At 37.9% G+C, this 17446-nt stretch overlaps 1 protein-coding gene across 1 annotated transcript in view; it reads right to left on the reverse strand.

Moving 5' to 3' along the window:
* Nucleotides 1–5484: 5484 nt before the first annotated feature.
* Nucleotides 5485–17446, reverse strand: part of LOC117563580 (roundabout homolog 2) — a 51210-nt gene continuing 39248 nt past the window's right edge. Inside the window, 7 exon segments of the mRNA XM_034241966.2 lie at nt 5485–6912; nt 11657–11948; nt 11951–11989; nt 13832–13992; nt 14334–14574; nt 15544–15642; nt 15826–17133. Coding sequence (XP_034097857.1) covers nt 5745–6912; nt 11657–11948; nt 11951–11989; nt 13832–13992; nt 14334–14574; nt 15544–15642; nt 15826–17133 — 3308 coding nt within the window. The 3' untranslated portion in view covers nt 5485–5744.

Genomic DNA, 17446 nt, shown 5'->3' on the forward strand with positions numbered 1-17446 from the left:
TGCACGTCTGCATATGTACAATTGTGTGTGAGTGAATAGACAGACAAAGAGACGTCTGCGATATCATTCACACTGTGCTTTAATTTGTTGTTGAAAAAAAGAGTCAAAAAATCAAAAATAACATAACATATTCGACTGTGTTTGCTTTCGCATCCAAAGTGATTTGCACTAGATTTTTATGTTCACCATGTTCTCGTTTGCTTTTATGTCATTGCAGCGAGTATCACGATTTCTACATGCAGTTTGTCGCTGCAGTCCAATGATACAATCAGTAGGGTATTCAAGTAACGACTATCAACCAACTAGTTTTCTTCTCTTTTTTGTTGCTCCTTTACACACATTCCTACACACATTTCTGTCTCTGTCTGCAGCATTTACATTTTGTTGTTTGCGTTCATTGGGGAGTTGAAATTAAATTGCTTTTCATAGCGTCGCATTTTTTGTGATATTTATTTTTATTGTTTTATGTAGCCATTTAGTTAAAGCAATTTTAATTCTTTTGCGTCTGAGCAAAAGCAATAATCTAAATACATTGTACATACTTACAACATTCTTTAATCACCTTTTCTATTTTCGTTTGCTCTCTTTTTAGATGGCTCTCTTAAGCGGAGCTTAAGGTGGTAAGGCAACCATGCTAAAATAAGAGAGCAAGAAATAGTGAAAAAGTGTAATAGTGAAGACGTGAAATAGTGAAAAGTGAAATAGTGAAAAAGTGAAATAGTGCGTTACAATTAAGAGAAACAGAGAAGATTAGCGACATAAACTGCAATGGTAAGTGGATTAAAGAGCATATTAGAACGTATTTTACTTTGCCAAATAAGAGTATGCAAACTAGCAGCTGCTGTAAAACGAACATAAACTTTGAAGAGAAGCTGGAAAAACAGTGTGTTGGGGCACTCAATATTCGAAAATTTAAAAAGAGACGGAGTACCAGAACTGTGAGTGCAAAAGTCATGCACAGCCACAGTGGTCGTCACCAAAAATAACATAAATACCATTATTCTGTAGACATTTTATCTTCATCCGAAATTCATAAAAAACGCTTTACACCACAAATCAATGCTTATCTAAATAGCTTAGTGGTGAACATAAACTATTTCCGTATGTTATGGAATATGTTTAGAACATGTTTCTGTCCGAAAGTACCGCAAGATAAGAATATTTGCTTACCATTGTAAGTACCGTTATTGCTGCCGGAGCTTAATCAATTTGTCATTGAGCCGGCCGCATCGAATTATAATGACATTTGGTCCCACTGTAGTACGATGGGTGTAATCTCATCAAATTGCGCTGCACAAATTGTTCTTATCGAGAGAGGCATGCGAGGAGTCAGCAAAACGGGCTAGTTCATTTTTATGGTCACTAAAATGCGCATAAAACTTTGGATACATTTAGTATACGACGAGTATGCCAGACTGCGTATGTGTGTGTGTGTGTAGGAGACTCAACTCGACTCATATTTACGAGTCTTTTTTCAAAGCTTGTCCTTGTTGCTCCTGCTGCTGATTAAACTTTATGACAATTTGCTGAATCAGTGCTTTCGGGGCAACTTCTGGCCAGCCTCCCATTTCCCTATAGATTTCTCCACACACATTGTCACATGGCACACTCGACTGCCCAAATACAATAAAAATAAAGAGCAAAAAAAAGAAGTATGCCATTTTTACGATACAAATGCTGTCAACTAATTTATATATGTGACTCGACAAATATCCCTAATCAGAGTCATCATCAGGCTAAAATGCCAGCTGGCCAATTGCAAATGAGTAGTAAACAAAACGAGTTCGTGTTTTCTGTTTGTGTGCTTTTTATTAAATTATTTACAAAATGCATTTAAATTTTATTTGTCACATGTGTTGCAAAATTCTTGCGGGCCCATGTCGTCCTGGTCATTGTCCTGTTTGGTATCCTGGCGCAGCTGCTGTCTAAACAAATTAGAGAATTGATTCTTTATAGACCATTAGTTTTGATTATACAATAGTGTTTGAACGTCTGCACACTAAGCAGCTTGCTCAAAGCGGAGGGCGATGGAAAGGGAAGGGGATGAAGCTAAGGTCTGGGGTTCGAGGTCTTGGTCTTGGTCTAGGGTTCAACGTCAGGGTCTCTCGGACCAGACGATGTCGTCTAGGACATTCAATTGAACGCTTCAACGCCTATCGACAATTTTGTGCCAAAAATTATGACCGCTGCCGGCATTTTGCTATTATATCCACGATATATGGTTGCCGGCAATGGAGACTTACAGCCACTATCTTTCCTCTCTTCCGCCCCGCCCTCGACGCCCCTTACTCTAGTGTGTGCACCCTTTTCATGTACATGATAAATTTGGGTTTATTTATCGGCCTGACCAGTGGGCAAACAGGCAACAGAGAGTTTGCTGCTATTTGTACTAGGATTTGAACAGCAACAGAGCGTACTATATACGTGTGTGTGTGGGTGTCTGGCAGTGTGTGTGTATGTGTGTGTGGCTAATGGTATAGCTTGTTTAGATACATTAGGCAACAGCCACTCTGGGTGCTGTGGCAACTGTTGTGCGACAGCTTTTTGACTAATAACTAAAGGCTTTAAGCAGCGACAATGTTTTGTACATGAAAAGTTCTTAAATTCAGAAGCATTTCTTAGTAAAAAATGGTAGAAACCAAATTTCAATTGAAACTGAAACTTTATATTAAAATGTAAAAAGTATTTAATAATTATTTTTAATAATAATACAGAAAAATATATGGATTTTAAATACATAAATATAATTGAAAACAATGTAAAATGAAACAATAACAGAAATATGGTAATTCGTTTAGATAAGAGTTAAATGTAAAACAATATTATTAAAAAATATTAAATGTGAAAATCAGGAAAATATTGAAATTTATTTAATTGGAAATAAACTAAACTATTTCCTTTGGTTTAAAACCAAATAACTACAAAATATGCGAAACAAATTCCAAAACAAAAACAAATAAACAAAATCAAAATCAATTTGAGAACAATACTGCTTTTAACTGGGAATATTTGTAAATTTATTCTAAACAATTACAAAAATCAAAAACCTAATTGTTATTTTTACAAACGCAGCTTATAGTCAAAAATAAATTGTATTAAAATAGTGTATTAAAATTAAAATAACGAAAGAAGATATTAAAGCCCTTAAAACTATATACATATTTATAATCGCAGTTCAGCTTTCAATTAAACCATAACTTTACGCAAATTTAAAATAATGATTTCTCAAAAAAATGTATTTATTATTTTATATATGTAAATGCGCAAAAATGAAATGACACATAAATGCATTTAAATAGATTTGATAGCAAAGCTTCCGTTGTATTTATAAAAAAATGTAATAATAATATAATATACTTACTCGTTCTCAAAGTGCGCCTAATAATGCCAATCATAATGAATTAAGCAAAAATGTTGCCAATATTATTGCGCTTCATTTGCTCGAATTGATTTTCATTTGTGTGCACAATTTTAATGTGCATTCAAATAGCATCCGTTAGCCGACAACAAAAACCAAAAGCAAAAGCAACAACAAGCGAAGAGAAAAATCATAGGAAAAGCGAGAGGCAGAAAAAAAAACAGAACTGAACAACAGACATAAATTGTCAATAACAATTTGTAAAATTGTTTTACAAGCAAATGCGACGAATAAAAACAGAAACAGAAAACCAGAGGAAGAGAATTCATTTGATTATCCGGAATATTTTTCCCCAATTGCGATGTTTACAGTTGCAGCAGACGGAGGAGCGGAAGCGAGGGGGAAAATCGTTGGATGCGACTACTATAAACAATATCTCATTTCAATTTAATGATGCTGTAGCTCTCAGGGGGGAGTGAAGGGAGTCGGAGTCGGAGCAGAGGTCAATTCAAAGCGCATAATTAATTCGCCTGCTCCGGGATGCAAAACTCAGTGTGCTCTATTTTTCCAGCTGTGCAGTTGGTTGATATAGCTCGGTTTTTGGTTGCAGTTGCGGTAACTGGTAGAGCAGGGGACTGTGGAGGGGAAGGGAGAGGAACTACGGTTTACCTGGCGGAATTTAAACGACAAAATCCATGGAATTGTCGAGCAGAATGTAAGCGCAGCTGTGGCGCCTCCAAACGGTGGCAGCTGCAAGTAATAATTATATAGTTTAGGTTAAATGAATCAAATGCTTTTAATTTTTCGAGTTGGTATTCATAATAACTGTTTTTTTTTTAATAGTAGTTAGTTTAGTATTTATTTTAATTCTTTTTTTTCGCATATATTTATCAATTGAATTTCTCATTGTTTTTTTTTGTGTTCAGCTGTAATCGTGTTTTTTTTGTGTTGTGTTCTTGTTTAGTTTAGCTACTCAAACTAAAACTAGTTACAGTTAAATGCTTTAATTACACAATTTATTAATGTATAGATATACTATATATTGTTTTTGCTGTGGGTTATTATTTAATATTTATGATATTTTACATTTAACAGCCTTATTATTAGCATTTATTTAGCTTATCTGCGGGGATTATTACACATTTGCAATGAATGAAATCATTATTAATTATTGTTTAAGTGCTGTTGTTGTGTTCGAATCGACTTTATTCTAAAGGTTTTTGTTTTTGCTTACTTTGTGTGTGTGGATTTTTTTCTTTATTGATTTAAATATATTTCGTTAGGGTTTGCTAGGCGTCAATATTCGTTTTTTTTTTGTTGTCTCTTCATATTATTTTTTTTTGGCTCAAACTCTTTGCAGATTTCGTACTAAAAATTACATTAATCTTAACTATATTTCGGTGCTATTTGGGTTTAGGATTTCCATTTTGCTTGCCATATTTAATAAGGATTTCAAAATTCTATTTACAAGCCAACTTACACATTTCGTTGTTGTTGTTGTTGTTGTTCGGGGGAGGTGAAAGTCTAGGCTAGTTATGAAGCGATCAAAGAGGATTTTTTTTTAGCTACTTGGGAGGCAAAGTGAGGGCAACTATTCAGAAGAAATTGCAGCTGCAACGCGTGTTGGTTTATTTTATTTGTTTATTAAGGTGTTTACTACTTTTAACATATTCAGGTAATATGTTGATTTGAGCTTCGTTTACAGCTGCAATTCTATAGAAACTCAATATATTTTAGCTATAGCTTGAGCTCTTTTGTGTGCACTCTAAGCTTTTATTTGTTTGTCTCTACTTTTTAGTTTCTGAGCTACCATTTCACAGAAGTGTCTCTCACTCAAAAACTTTCACGCCACAATAACCAAGTTTACTAGTCAGTATATAAAATATACTATATATAGTAGACAGTAGTATATACTATACATGGTATACAGTTTATACAGTAAACAGTATATATTACAAACTGAACAGTATATACCAAATATAGTAAATACTAGAACAGTTGGCAGTACATATTGTAGATAGTATTTACCAAATATAGTATATAGTATACATATACTGTGCTACTAATAAGCAGTATATACTGTATTTAGTATACAGTATTTACTTTACATAGTATAAAGTATATACAGTAGTATATTCTATAAATTGTACAGTATATACTATATACAGCACATACTATAAACTGTGCAGTACATACTATATTTAGCATATATTGTAAACTGTACAGTATATACTAAATACAGCATAAACTATACATAGTATAAAGTATACACTTCATTACTCTCTCCCCCTTTGCGTCAGCATTCACAACATTCGCTTTGCTTTTAACTTATGTCTATTTACTGAGCAAAACACACACCCAAAAACACAAGCACTGGGTTTAGTTTTTAGACATTGGCACTTGTATTGCCGAAACTACTCAGGAATTTGCTATCAGCAGCCAGGCTACTTGAACTATGGGCAGGATTAACAAGTAGGGGCTTGTTGTTGTCACCTGTGCCAACATGGAATTGCTGTTGCTGTTGTTGCTGCTTGTATGTCTGATATGCATCCGAACTCACAGCGGACCAAGTGCCATCCTTGGCCTTAACGTAGAGATGCTGTTTGCTCGGCTGCTTGTTGCCAAAATGATAATCACCGGCCGCAATCGAGGCACTGGAAGCCCAATCGTTGAGCAACTGATTCGTTGAATTGCACAATGCCGAGAAATCGGCATCGATATTCAGCTGCTGTTCCCCACCAATTGGTGGGCCACCGGTTAAAAAGTCCATATTATTATTGCCATTGCCACCATTCCGTGTTGCTGCTGTTGATTTGCCCAGAATGTTTGTTTCGCTCTTGAACAAAGACGCTGTGGCTTTCGGCTGTCGCTGGCGTCTCAAAGTGCCAGCGCCGCCACCGTTGGCCATTTGGGCGGCCAACGTTGTATTGGCATAGGCGCCCAAGCCCTGCTTCAATGCATTGCTGGCCAAGAGCAATTGTTGCTGCTGATTGAAGGGATTTGTGCGTTCTGATTTACCAGTAGTTGTTGCTGCCACTCCATTGTCGTTGATGCTTTGCATGTGATGATCCATTTTGTTCTCGGTTATGTTGATCTTTTTATTATTGAGCTTGGCCGGTGAACCGTTGCCCATGATGGCCGTTGAGGCCGTCGATGTGGTCATCACATTTGGCTCAAGGCAGCCATAATGTGCGCTCGCTGGTGCCGAATACATGCCCGTCGATTGGTAATCATTATTGCCGGTTATCAATGTGCCATTATTGTTGTTCGTCGTCGTCGTCATCGTAGTTGTTCCTGTTGCCGCTGGCTTTGTCCCATAACGATTCGCCGTCTGATTGGGATTTGGATGTTGATTCTGATTCTGATAGAGCTTCACATTGGCCACCACATTTGCTGTGGCATAGGCACCACAGCTATCGTATAATGATGAAGCTCCACCTCCGACTCCGATTCCGCCTGCCATTTGGCCGGAAGTTTGTGCAACGCCATTGTGTGGGCTTTTGAATGTTGAACATGCAACTTCCGCATAGTCCGGCATATTCAATGGCGAGAGTCTGCAAAACACAGAGAAACACAGAGAGAGAGACAGAATGAGAATGAGATTGGGTATTAACTGTGGCTTAAAAAGCGTATGTCTGGGACACACACAAATTCATTTCATAAATCAATCGTAGGAAATTGCTTTTGTTAGCCTCTCTCACATCACAGACACGCATTAACAGAGATAAATCGAAGTGAGGTGAGGAAGTGTGAGCAGTTCATTCCGGAAATTTGTTTGCTGCAGTTCATTACAAAATTTTGCGATAAAACGACGCCGACGACTTTTCCCTCCCAATACAATTTTTGCCCATTAGCTGGGCGTGTCATGCATTTTAACTTTCTAATTAGTCGACGCTGAAACAAGCTACAACAGGAAAAACAACCAAAAACAACAAAAAAAAATACTAAAGGAAATCACTGTGAACAACTTTTTTTTCGCAACATTCACTAACACGCTTTTCTCTCGTCGTCTGTTTTGCACAAATTTCTATGCGCAAACTTTTTTATTGCGCAAATTTTTCGTGCACTAATTAGCTAATGAGATAATGCTTATCTATCGCAATTTCCCAATGAATTTTTCCCCCTCTCCACATTCTTTGAATTGACGATTGCGCGGGTGTCTTTCAGGGACTGTTTGGAGCATAATTTGTATGCTTTGAATGCATAAAAATAAACCGTAAAAAGAGCTTATAGCAAAAGTTTTGTAAAGCAGAACATGTTTACGACACGCAAGAATAGTTTTAGTTAGCCAAAAAGAATACTGAACGGAATAAAAAGGAAAAACCGTTGAAAGGAATTAATTGCAGCGAATAAATTAGGGGATTTATTTCCAGAGAGGAATCAAACAAAATAAGCGCAGTGAATATATCAGAGAATTTGTTTTTTGAAGGAAATTAAACAAATTGAATGCAATGAATATATTAAGTGTATATAATAAAACTTACATTAATAGAAAACCGAAATTAATTTTTGAAATGAATAATATTATTTCTAACACAAATGAGTAATGAAATATATAAAGTAAAGAATGGAAGTACTAAATTTACTAAAGAATTTATTTTAAAAATAATTAAATATCTATAAAAAGATATAAAACAGTAAAGTGTCCATATTCTTACCAACTTATCAAACATAAAATTAGGAAAATTGTACAGCAAATTATTATTACCTAAAGTAAATCAGTTATTTCTATTTCTAAAAATAATATTATCACATCAGTTTAAATAGAATCCTAGTCACGTTTTCAATACTTGAAAATATATTCAATGAAATCGTAAACTGAAACTATTCATCTTACTATGTGGAATCATATTTCATATTTCTGATAGATTGTCAAATTAAATCAATATAACACACAAATACGCACTTAATTTCCGTTGATTGCTTTCATTTTTCAACTCTTGAAATCTCTTGTCTGCCCATTTAAACTGTCGCTTTAAAAAGCGTGTTCAAATTCTGCACAAGATTAAGCATCACTTTAATGCGCTATAAATAGTCCACGTTTTAACCCCTTTTTGTGTGACACCAAATAAATGCGAGAGACACCTGCCACCCTCAAAAGCAAAGTGAAAGCAAAGCGACAAAGCGACATCAGCCACATACGTTCTCATTTTAAAGACGCCTGAAATTATGCAACGGAATTTGGAATTTTCCAGCAATTAAACGTGCCCGTGACAAGGGAATACAAGTGCCTATTAGGACATCGAATTGGGGAGAGACAGAGAGAGAGAGAGAGACAGCAACAGAGCAGTCGCTCTCTCATTCTCTTGTGAACTAAAGGCATTTGCATATGCTTAAGACTTGGACTTTGTGACAGGGGACAATGCCCGAGGGGCTATCAATTTTTAATTGTTAATTTAGCGGTGCAAATTGCGCACATACTAATAAACCAAATAGATGGAAACGCGAAGAGAGAGAGAGGGAGATAGAGAAAGGGAAAGGGAAGCAAGATGTTGTTGTTGTGTTCCTTAGGCCATAAAATGTTGAAAATCAGACAACCCGAAAAGAAATTAAATATTTTAATTGGAAATTCAAATGACGACGAAGTCGCGTGCGTTGCCCCAGAGGAGGGAACGAGCACACGGGGGGAAGGGGAGTAAAGGTGTGTGTGTGAGTAGAGGAAAATGTTGTGTTTTTTTTACGACTTTACAACGTTGTTAAAATGCACAACAACACAACAAGCAGAAGAACAACCAGAAAGTTGCCAAAGTACATAACGGAAAAATTGAAACGGAAATAATGAAAATCGCGTAACGGAAGTGGCAAACAGCATTAGAGTGTGCTCAGGAGGGGTGGAAAGGGGGGAGAACACAGGAGTGCTATAGGAAATGCTCAAATTGCAGTGGTGTGAGAGGGAAAGAAGAGAAGAGTGAGAAAGACAGTAGAAGATTCCTGGGATATATTGTAAAAAAAAAATCAAAACAAATAAATGCGTAAAATGCCGCAAATAAATATACACACACACACACACACACAGAACTTTGGGGTACCAAAAAAGCGAGCTAAGCTGAGTGGGAGTTGGGGGTGGCTTTGTTCAACGGGGCGTGGCAGGGGTGGCAAGCCAAGCAAAGAAAGAAGCAGCAGAAGAAGAAATAACACAGAGCAGCAATATGTCGCCAGCAGTTGCGTCTTTTTATTGCGCCTTGTTTTCCTTTCAGTTATTGTTGCCACAACGCTACATTAAGCTTTAAAGAAACTTCGACAACAACACCAACAACAACGGCAACAACTGAAAACAAAAACATGAAAAACACGGCAGAAATTCTTTTCTCATTTTTTTTTTTAAGTAAGAAGTAAAAACAAAGAACCTAAAAAAAAGAGGCCAAGGGAGGCAGCAAAAACTGAGGACAAAGTTGGATTAAAGAGATATGGATTAAGATTGAAAGAATGAGAGAATGACACACAAAACAAACCAAACGAAGAAAGAAAAAAAGTAAAACAAATGTTTGTATAGAGAATGAAAAGTTTGCGCTGGCTTTAAAGACAGGTGAAAACTATTGTTTGATAGTTCCCAAGAGTTAAATGCTAACGCTTTATAGCGATAGCTGCTCAACGACAAAAAAAAACAAAGATGAAGATTAGAAGCTCACTCTTGTAGTAGGCAGCAGTTTAAGTTTGGAATATGGAAAAAAATCACTTGAGCATTTCATGATTAAAATATAGTTTTTATAAGTGATAGCTTTAGCTATCACGATATTTATTTATATTTAACTACTGACGATATTGTGAAGAAAGTTTCATTTCTGTATGCAAAAACTTGATAAATTTTTAAGAGAGAAGATATTTAAATTAAATATTTTCAGTTTCAAGGCGCTAATTAAGTTAAGTATGGAATATTGGATTTCTTTTATTATTATATTGAAGTATCGTTTCAACATTTAAGAATAGTATTCAAATAAATGAAAAATAATATAAATAAATTTATATTTTTAAATCATGTATAGAGTGTGATTAGGTGAAGATTTCTTGATAGAAATTTATTTACGTATTGTGAAAGTTTTGTTTTTTTGTTAAGTAACGTAAAAACGTTAAATAAAGAATTATAATTGAAAACCGAAAGTAAAGTTTCAAAGATTGTTTAAAGAATTAACTTTTAATGATAAATTCAAATTAAAAAAAAAATATATATACAAATTGTACAGTGCCAAAGACTTCTTTAAAAAATCAATTTCATATTTGAATTAAAATTATATATAATACAATAGATTGTCTGTTGTTTCAATGATCCAATTAGAGGAATATAATAGGTATAGGTGTAGGAAAATCTTTTCAAGTATATGTATATCAACATCTGAGCAATGACAAATTTCGAGTTGTCTGAACGTTTGAACGCTTTTCCTTTTATCTTTGCATTTGTCCACTTGTGACAGCTCAACTAGGATTTAGCGAGTGAATAACTGAGGTAATTTGCGATATCTGCAACTGGCTCGTTAAATGCGCTGTTCTGCATATCACTTAGCCAACCACCGCGAGTTGGGCTATGCATTAAGCGGGCGACAAAAAAAAGACAGTAAACCGACCACTGCATCACCACCCAACAGCACCCACAGCAACGAACAGCACAAAGCAAACAGACAAATGTTTAAAAATATACAACCGAGAAATATGGAATTCATATGCGTATATGGAAATGAATGAAAAGGTGGAATGGGGGAGTGAGAAGAGTGAGTGAGTGGGAGGCACAACAACATAAATGCCCGCAGTAAAGCTCAGTCAGGGGAAAAGGGGAACCCCAATAAAGCGAGGGCAGTGGCTGAGGATGAGGATGAGGCAGTGCCAGGTTGTGGCAATCGCCATGGCCCAAAGTAAAACCCGTTCAAGTGTAACAATTTAATGGCGCTTGTTGTTGTTTTCGTTTTTTTCGGGTTCGGGTTGGGGGAATAAATGAAGGAGGAGCTTCGGGGTGGATATTTCAGTTTGGTTTGTTTTTGGTATTGAAGTGGGATGCGGCTGCAGCTCCGCAATTTTTACGAGCGAATCGTAAATAGTGCTCGTCGTATTTCGCTTTTGCATTCGCTTGTATGTAGTGGAAGTAGTAGTAAAACATTTAAGCATTTGACGTGGTTTTTCGGCTGCATTTCTCCTTCGCATCGCAATTTTTCGTAATTAAACAGTCAGCGAAGCGTAGACCCCAGGATATTAAGGCAACTTCCTGTGCGCACGACGCAGATAAACAAAGCTCGTCCGTTCCCCTTTTTAAGCTGTACAACAACCCTTTCTCTCTCTCTATCTCTCTCTTTCTGGGCAAATCATGCTTACCTCTCATAATCAGGCAGCGGCTGTTGTTGTGTACGGTTTGATTGTCCTTGTTGTCCTTGCTGTTGTTGTTGCTGCTGTTGCTTCTGCTGTTTGTGTTTCTGCTGCTGCTGCTGATGTTGCTGTTGCTGTTGAGCTGTGGTCTGTGCGTAGCCCGGAAGTTGCTCCTTTGTCGTACATGAGGCGGACGCCTGTCGCCAAACACCGCCACTGGGATCGATCCACAGTCCATTCGAGCCACCAGAGTTGTTGCCACCACTCAAAGTACAAGAGTTGCCACCGCCGCCATTCATTGCAACGTTGGAAACTTTCGCACGGTGCCGATTGCGTGATTGCCTGTTATAAAAAAAGAGCCAAAGCAAAAGGTATCGAATATATAGTACACACATTGAATTGAGGTTTTCTTTTTTCTTTTTTGGGTCGTTAGCAGCGCCAATTACAAAACTAAAACTCTAGCGAACGTCTTCGTTCCTTGCTTCGGGCTGTAAAAACAGCAAAAGCGGCAACGTGCAAATAATAAAAGACGGAAATAACATTTTATATTCAATTGGCAAGCATTTCCTCCAACTCTCTCCCATTCCCTTTTTATATTTGTGTAGAGTTTTACTAGACAATTGATGTGATTTTCACGTGCGCATTTGTCGTTTTTCCAGCCATTCCTTGTTTCGCTCTTTATCTTTTTATCGTCGGTTTAACCTTCGAGCTCTGTCTCTGTCTGCCTCTCGGTCTGTCTATAAGCTTATTACCCTTAGGTATCCCGTGCTTGGCCCCTCTAATGTTATGAGTGCGTGTTGCGTAGTTCAGTTTTTGTGGCTAACAAAACGGCAGCCTAATTGAGAGCAGTCATAAACGCAAGCCAGCGGAGCGCACTCATAAATCATAGATTATATGAGCTCTTCTTTCAGCTTGTACATCGAGCGTTGCTTTCTGCAAAAATTATCTTATCAAACACACGACTTTTTCCCCAGACATCTTTTTTTCTGTTCTTGTTTTGTGTGTTGTTTTTCTCTTTGGCCAAATGGAGCTGTTAATGTTGAGATTTGTGACCGCTTTGCATTTATTATGGAAAGGCTATAAACCATGTATGACAAGCGAAGTTAAAATAGTGCCTTCAAATGCAAATCATTTTATTTTTGACGTTATATTTGATATTTATTTTACTAGGATTGCTTATTTTGGGAAATGTGAAATGTAATATAATAGATATATTCTTTCAGTTCTCAGATTTGAGATTTATAAATTTATTTATTTATAACAGCAAATTTAGTTTATGGCTCGATTTGATGTCTTTGAATTTACATTATGAATGAAATATTTAACATAACGATGTTAATAAAAGTATTTATTAGTAAGAATTTTTGCATTTTGAATTCTTTTCAAAACCGAGTCTATCCTTTAATGTCTATATATTACAGCTTCCTATCAAGTCTTTTGTGTGTTGACTTTAAGAAACGAAATACATGTAAACGACTTAAAATTGAAATTCATTTCAACTTGAATAAATATTTCGTTATTTTCTGCAAAGCCTTCTTATCTTTAGTTGTATGATGCTGCCCCTTAAATTATTTTACGAATAAACTCGCTTTTGATTGTTTAAATTCTGTTTAAATTCAGTACCGTATTTTTACCGTATTTTATATATATATATAGCCTTTCTCTATTTTTGTTAAATAGGGTTTCTAGTTTGTTCTATAAATGTTCTAAAATTTTATTGAAAATTCCTCAGTTCATAAATTTAAGATTTAAAAATTTCCCAGGAAATTCTAATAAAATTGAAACTTAAATGTGTTTCATATAGACTTCTACTCTTTTGTTGTGTTACGCTGCCTTAAAAATTATTTGACAAATAAATAAGGTCATTTTGCGCCTTTAAACTGCTAATCCGACTATAAAATCACGTTATGCTTAAGCCCAGACACATTTGCAATGCTCAATTGAGCATTCACCTCATAAATTGCAAAGGCCAAAAGCAAAAGCAAAAGCAATTGCCACCCACTGAGGCAAAGGGCAGCAGAAGCAGTTACTTTCTACCATCTAAAGCTAGTCTGGCAACTAAGCCGCTGCCACCAAAACTTAAGCTACAACAAATGCAAAAAAAAGTATATTTAAATTGACGACATTGCTGTAAGGTTAAGGAGAAGGGGGAGGGGGAGGGAATAGGTAAATGGTAAAACTCACCATGTAGACTGCCCAGCGAGGTCTGCTTGATAAATTGATAGCGCTTGAATAGAACCAATGCGCCCAATAGAAACACAATTATGGCAATGATGGAGCCCAGCAGGACGATAAACCAGGTCTGCGTTAAAAAGTCATCGGCAATATCACGACTGATGGGATAGCTACACAAAATACACAATAGGAAAAGAACACAAAAAAGGAAAAGAAACGGAATGAGCATGATATCAAAGCTGGGCAGGAAGTACGTGCCTAGGCGAGGCTTAGTTTAATGGCCGTCCGCCATGGCCTTCAACGTTGAGGCAACACCATTGTCGTTTGCCGTTAATGGATTGATGTGAATGTGGCGCTGTCGCTGTTGTTGCTGCCACGACTCCGTGCCACCGTTGGCTTTTGTCCCAGCAGCAACAGCAGCAGCAGCAGTCAAATGAGCTCGACAATGACACACAATAAAGCCACACACCATCTCTCCCATCTTCCATCTCACATCTCCCCCAATACTCACCGCGTGTAGCCGGTGTCCAGTGATTGGGTCCGTGCATCGATGCGTAGCACAGCCGGTTTGCTGAAGGGACCGACGCCTACGCGGGTGGCAGCCGCAACAGCAATGTAGTAGGTGACGCCCGTGGTGAGGTTTGCCAGCAGCAGAGTTGGTGTCGCCGCATCAATGGTCATATTTTTGAATATACGCGTCGTATTGTGCACATCCAGACCCTTGACGAGCACATTGTAGCTGGTCAGGATGCCTACAGGGGATGCCAGCCACGCAGCAGCAACAAGCAACAGACATCCAGACAGCCAGACAGAGAGTGAGCAACGAGAGAGAAATGAAAGACAAATGAAATTAAATGTTAACAAGGGCTGAAAGAAAATAGTCGCGCTCATACGGTCAACCGAATGCTTAAATGCCCTTGCTAAAGAGTTTAAAGGCACATTTTCACATTTATACTCAAATTGTATTTACACATTGAACAGATAAAAAAGAAAACATTCCAGTTTTTCATGTCAACTTAAATGAAAACAGTTGCAGTTATTTATGCAGGCAAGTGAAAGTTGAAATAACTTTGTTTATTGACGATGTATAGAATGACGTAAAGGCTGAATTTTATGTCAATAATTTGTGGTATTTTTATAGGTGAAGTTTGTAATAATATTTGAATAAAAAATGTAACTAACTCACAAAGCTAATAGAAATTTAAGATAGTAATAATATCTTTTTCTTTCTCTCTGCATTGAAATTTGTCTCTAATTCTTGAACATGAAAAATTTAATAAATAAATTTAGTATAATAATCGACTTATGGTCCCAATAATATTGAGAATTGCAAACTTCTCATGCAAAAATTTGATCCTTGAGCTTACACTATTTTCAACGGAAGAATTCAGTATATTATATAATTTTTAGTATAATTAATATTGCTTTTGCGTATTATATTTATTATAATTAAACTCATCTTTTTGTAGAGTTTAATATGGTATCTGTTTAGTAGCAATATTAGAATTTTAGTGCATCTCAACTTTCAAACTTTAAAAGAATTATGTTAAATTCAACATTTCCTCTGCTTACTAACTTTATTACAACTATATTGAAAGTAAAGGTCATTTATTTAGCTTTCGGTGACCGCCACCAAGTTGATCCTTTAGTCAGTATACCCTAGAGAAAAAGGCGCCTCCCGAACTGCAGAGTAAGCCTAGGGATTTGTGTTTAGTACGTACCATTGCGAGTGCGATTCGGTTGCGGGGGAAGCCATTTCAAGAAGACGGAGGTGCGATTGAATTGGATGGCTTCCATGCCATACGGCGCTGCCTCGGGCACTGTGAGCAGCACACACAAACCCACACACACATAGAAAGTAAACAAGGAGATGAAACAAATGAGATTGGGATTAGTTATGTTCAGCCCCTAAAAACAGCATGAGGTCAAGAGCTGCAGCTGATTAGCAGACAAGCTTTATATATATAGTTCACAAAATAACTAGCTGGGAATCTGAATCTTACCATCTTCCAGAGTGCGAGCGTGTCGCGAGTTCGAGGGTTTGCCTACGATGCTCTTGTAAAATGGCACAAGAAAAAACTCATACGTAGAAGCCTTTGCCAACCCGGGCACACTGCACGAACTGATTCCTTGTCCTTTGTTCAGGAGCGTTAGCATTTTGTATTCCGCTGAACGCAATTCGCGAGCATACAAATAGAAGCCTTCGATGTACTGACCATTGTCAATGTCCCAGGCGAGTCGAATCGTTGTCGAATCGCTGGCATTTGCCTCGAGCAGTTCGACGATGTTATTCGATTGCAGCAACGTCTCCACATCGCTCAACAGCAGCTGTGAGCTGGAGGAACTTGCATCGCTGCCATCCCGCACTCCGATCAACTTGCCAGCTGTAATTGGCTCTGAGATGGGCGATGGCGGTGAGAAGCCCAAGGCATTCTCGGCCCGCACAATGAACATGTAAGCAGCACCCGACTCGAGGCTATCCACGGTGACAATGGGCTCACTTAGCCTGCTGGCAATCGGTATCCAGGTTTTGCTCTTGTTCGTGCAATACATCTCCACGCTATACCCGTGGAACGGGGAGTTGCCCAGCTTATCGCTGCTGGGCCACACAATGGTCATTGCGTTGGCTGTCGCATTCAGCACTGTCGGTTGCCCCGGAGCTGTGGGACATTTGCTTTGTTCGGGCGCCCGGTAGAACTTGATGTTCGGATTTGTGGGCAACTCAATGCGTAGGAAACCGCTCCACGTGGATTTCCCCGCCCGTGAGCTCGCCACACACGTGTACAGTCCTTGATCCTGTTGGCGATCCAAGTCGGAGATTATCAAATCACCGGCAGCGGTTATGTTCAGCTTGGCACTCGGATGCACCGGGATGCCGTCGCGATACCATGAAATTGTCGGATTGGGCAAACCAATTGCTTTGCATTGCAACGTTGCCAGCGATTTGATGGGAAGCGTTTGATTCACCGGCCCAGCGATGATTATGGGCGGTGGTCGATCCTCCTGTGAGTCGAGGGTGATTTGCACCCTTGATGTGATGCTGGCCACCTCGTTCATGGCATTGCACACAATCACCAGATCCTTGTCGGTGCGCTGAAAGCGTGTCAGCGTCAGTATCGAGTGTCCTTCCTCGGTGTTTAAACTATGAAATCGATCCAGAGGCGGTGCACCCGGAAATATCAGTGTGCTGTTGTTCTTGATCGTCCAGAAGATCGTTGGCTTGGGGTTCCCTGAGGCGCGACACTCGAAGGATGTGTCGGCTCCCAACTCGACAGATTTACTCGCAGGACGTTGTATGAATTTCGGGGGCGCTACATTGTGCATATTTTGTGTGTGTGTTTTGGGGGGATCATATAGGAGGGTAAACTAATTAGCTAAATGTGCTAGACTAGCGCTAGTTTAATATCGACATCGAGCTTAAATTGGTGACTAATAAGTAAAGTTTTCCAAATATTGCATCGGAAATTTCATGTATTTAAATTGCTACTGAAACACACTTTAATCTGTGTAATAATTGCTTTGCATTATGATTGAATATCAAAGGTTAATCGAATGCAAATTGAGAGAAAGATGTCAAAGTTTGGCATCGGCAACTGAGAGCTTAAAAGTTAATTAAGTCAAGTG

This window comes from Drosophila albomicans, chromosome 2L (assembly GCF_009650485.2).
Source record: "Drosophila albomicans strain 15112-1751.03 chromosome 2L, ASM965048v2, whole genome shotgun sequence".
Classification (NCBI taxonomy): Eukaryota; Metazoa; Arthropoda; class Insecta; order Diptera; family Drosophilidae; genus Drosophila; species Drosophila albomicans.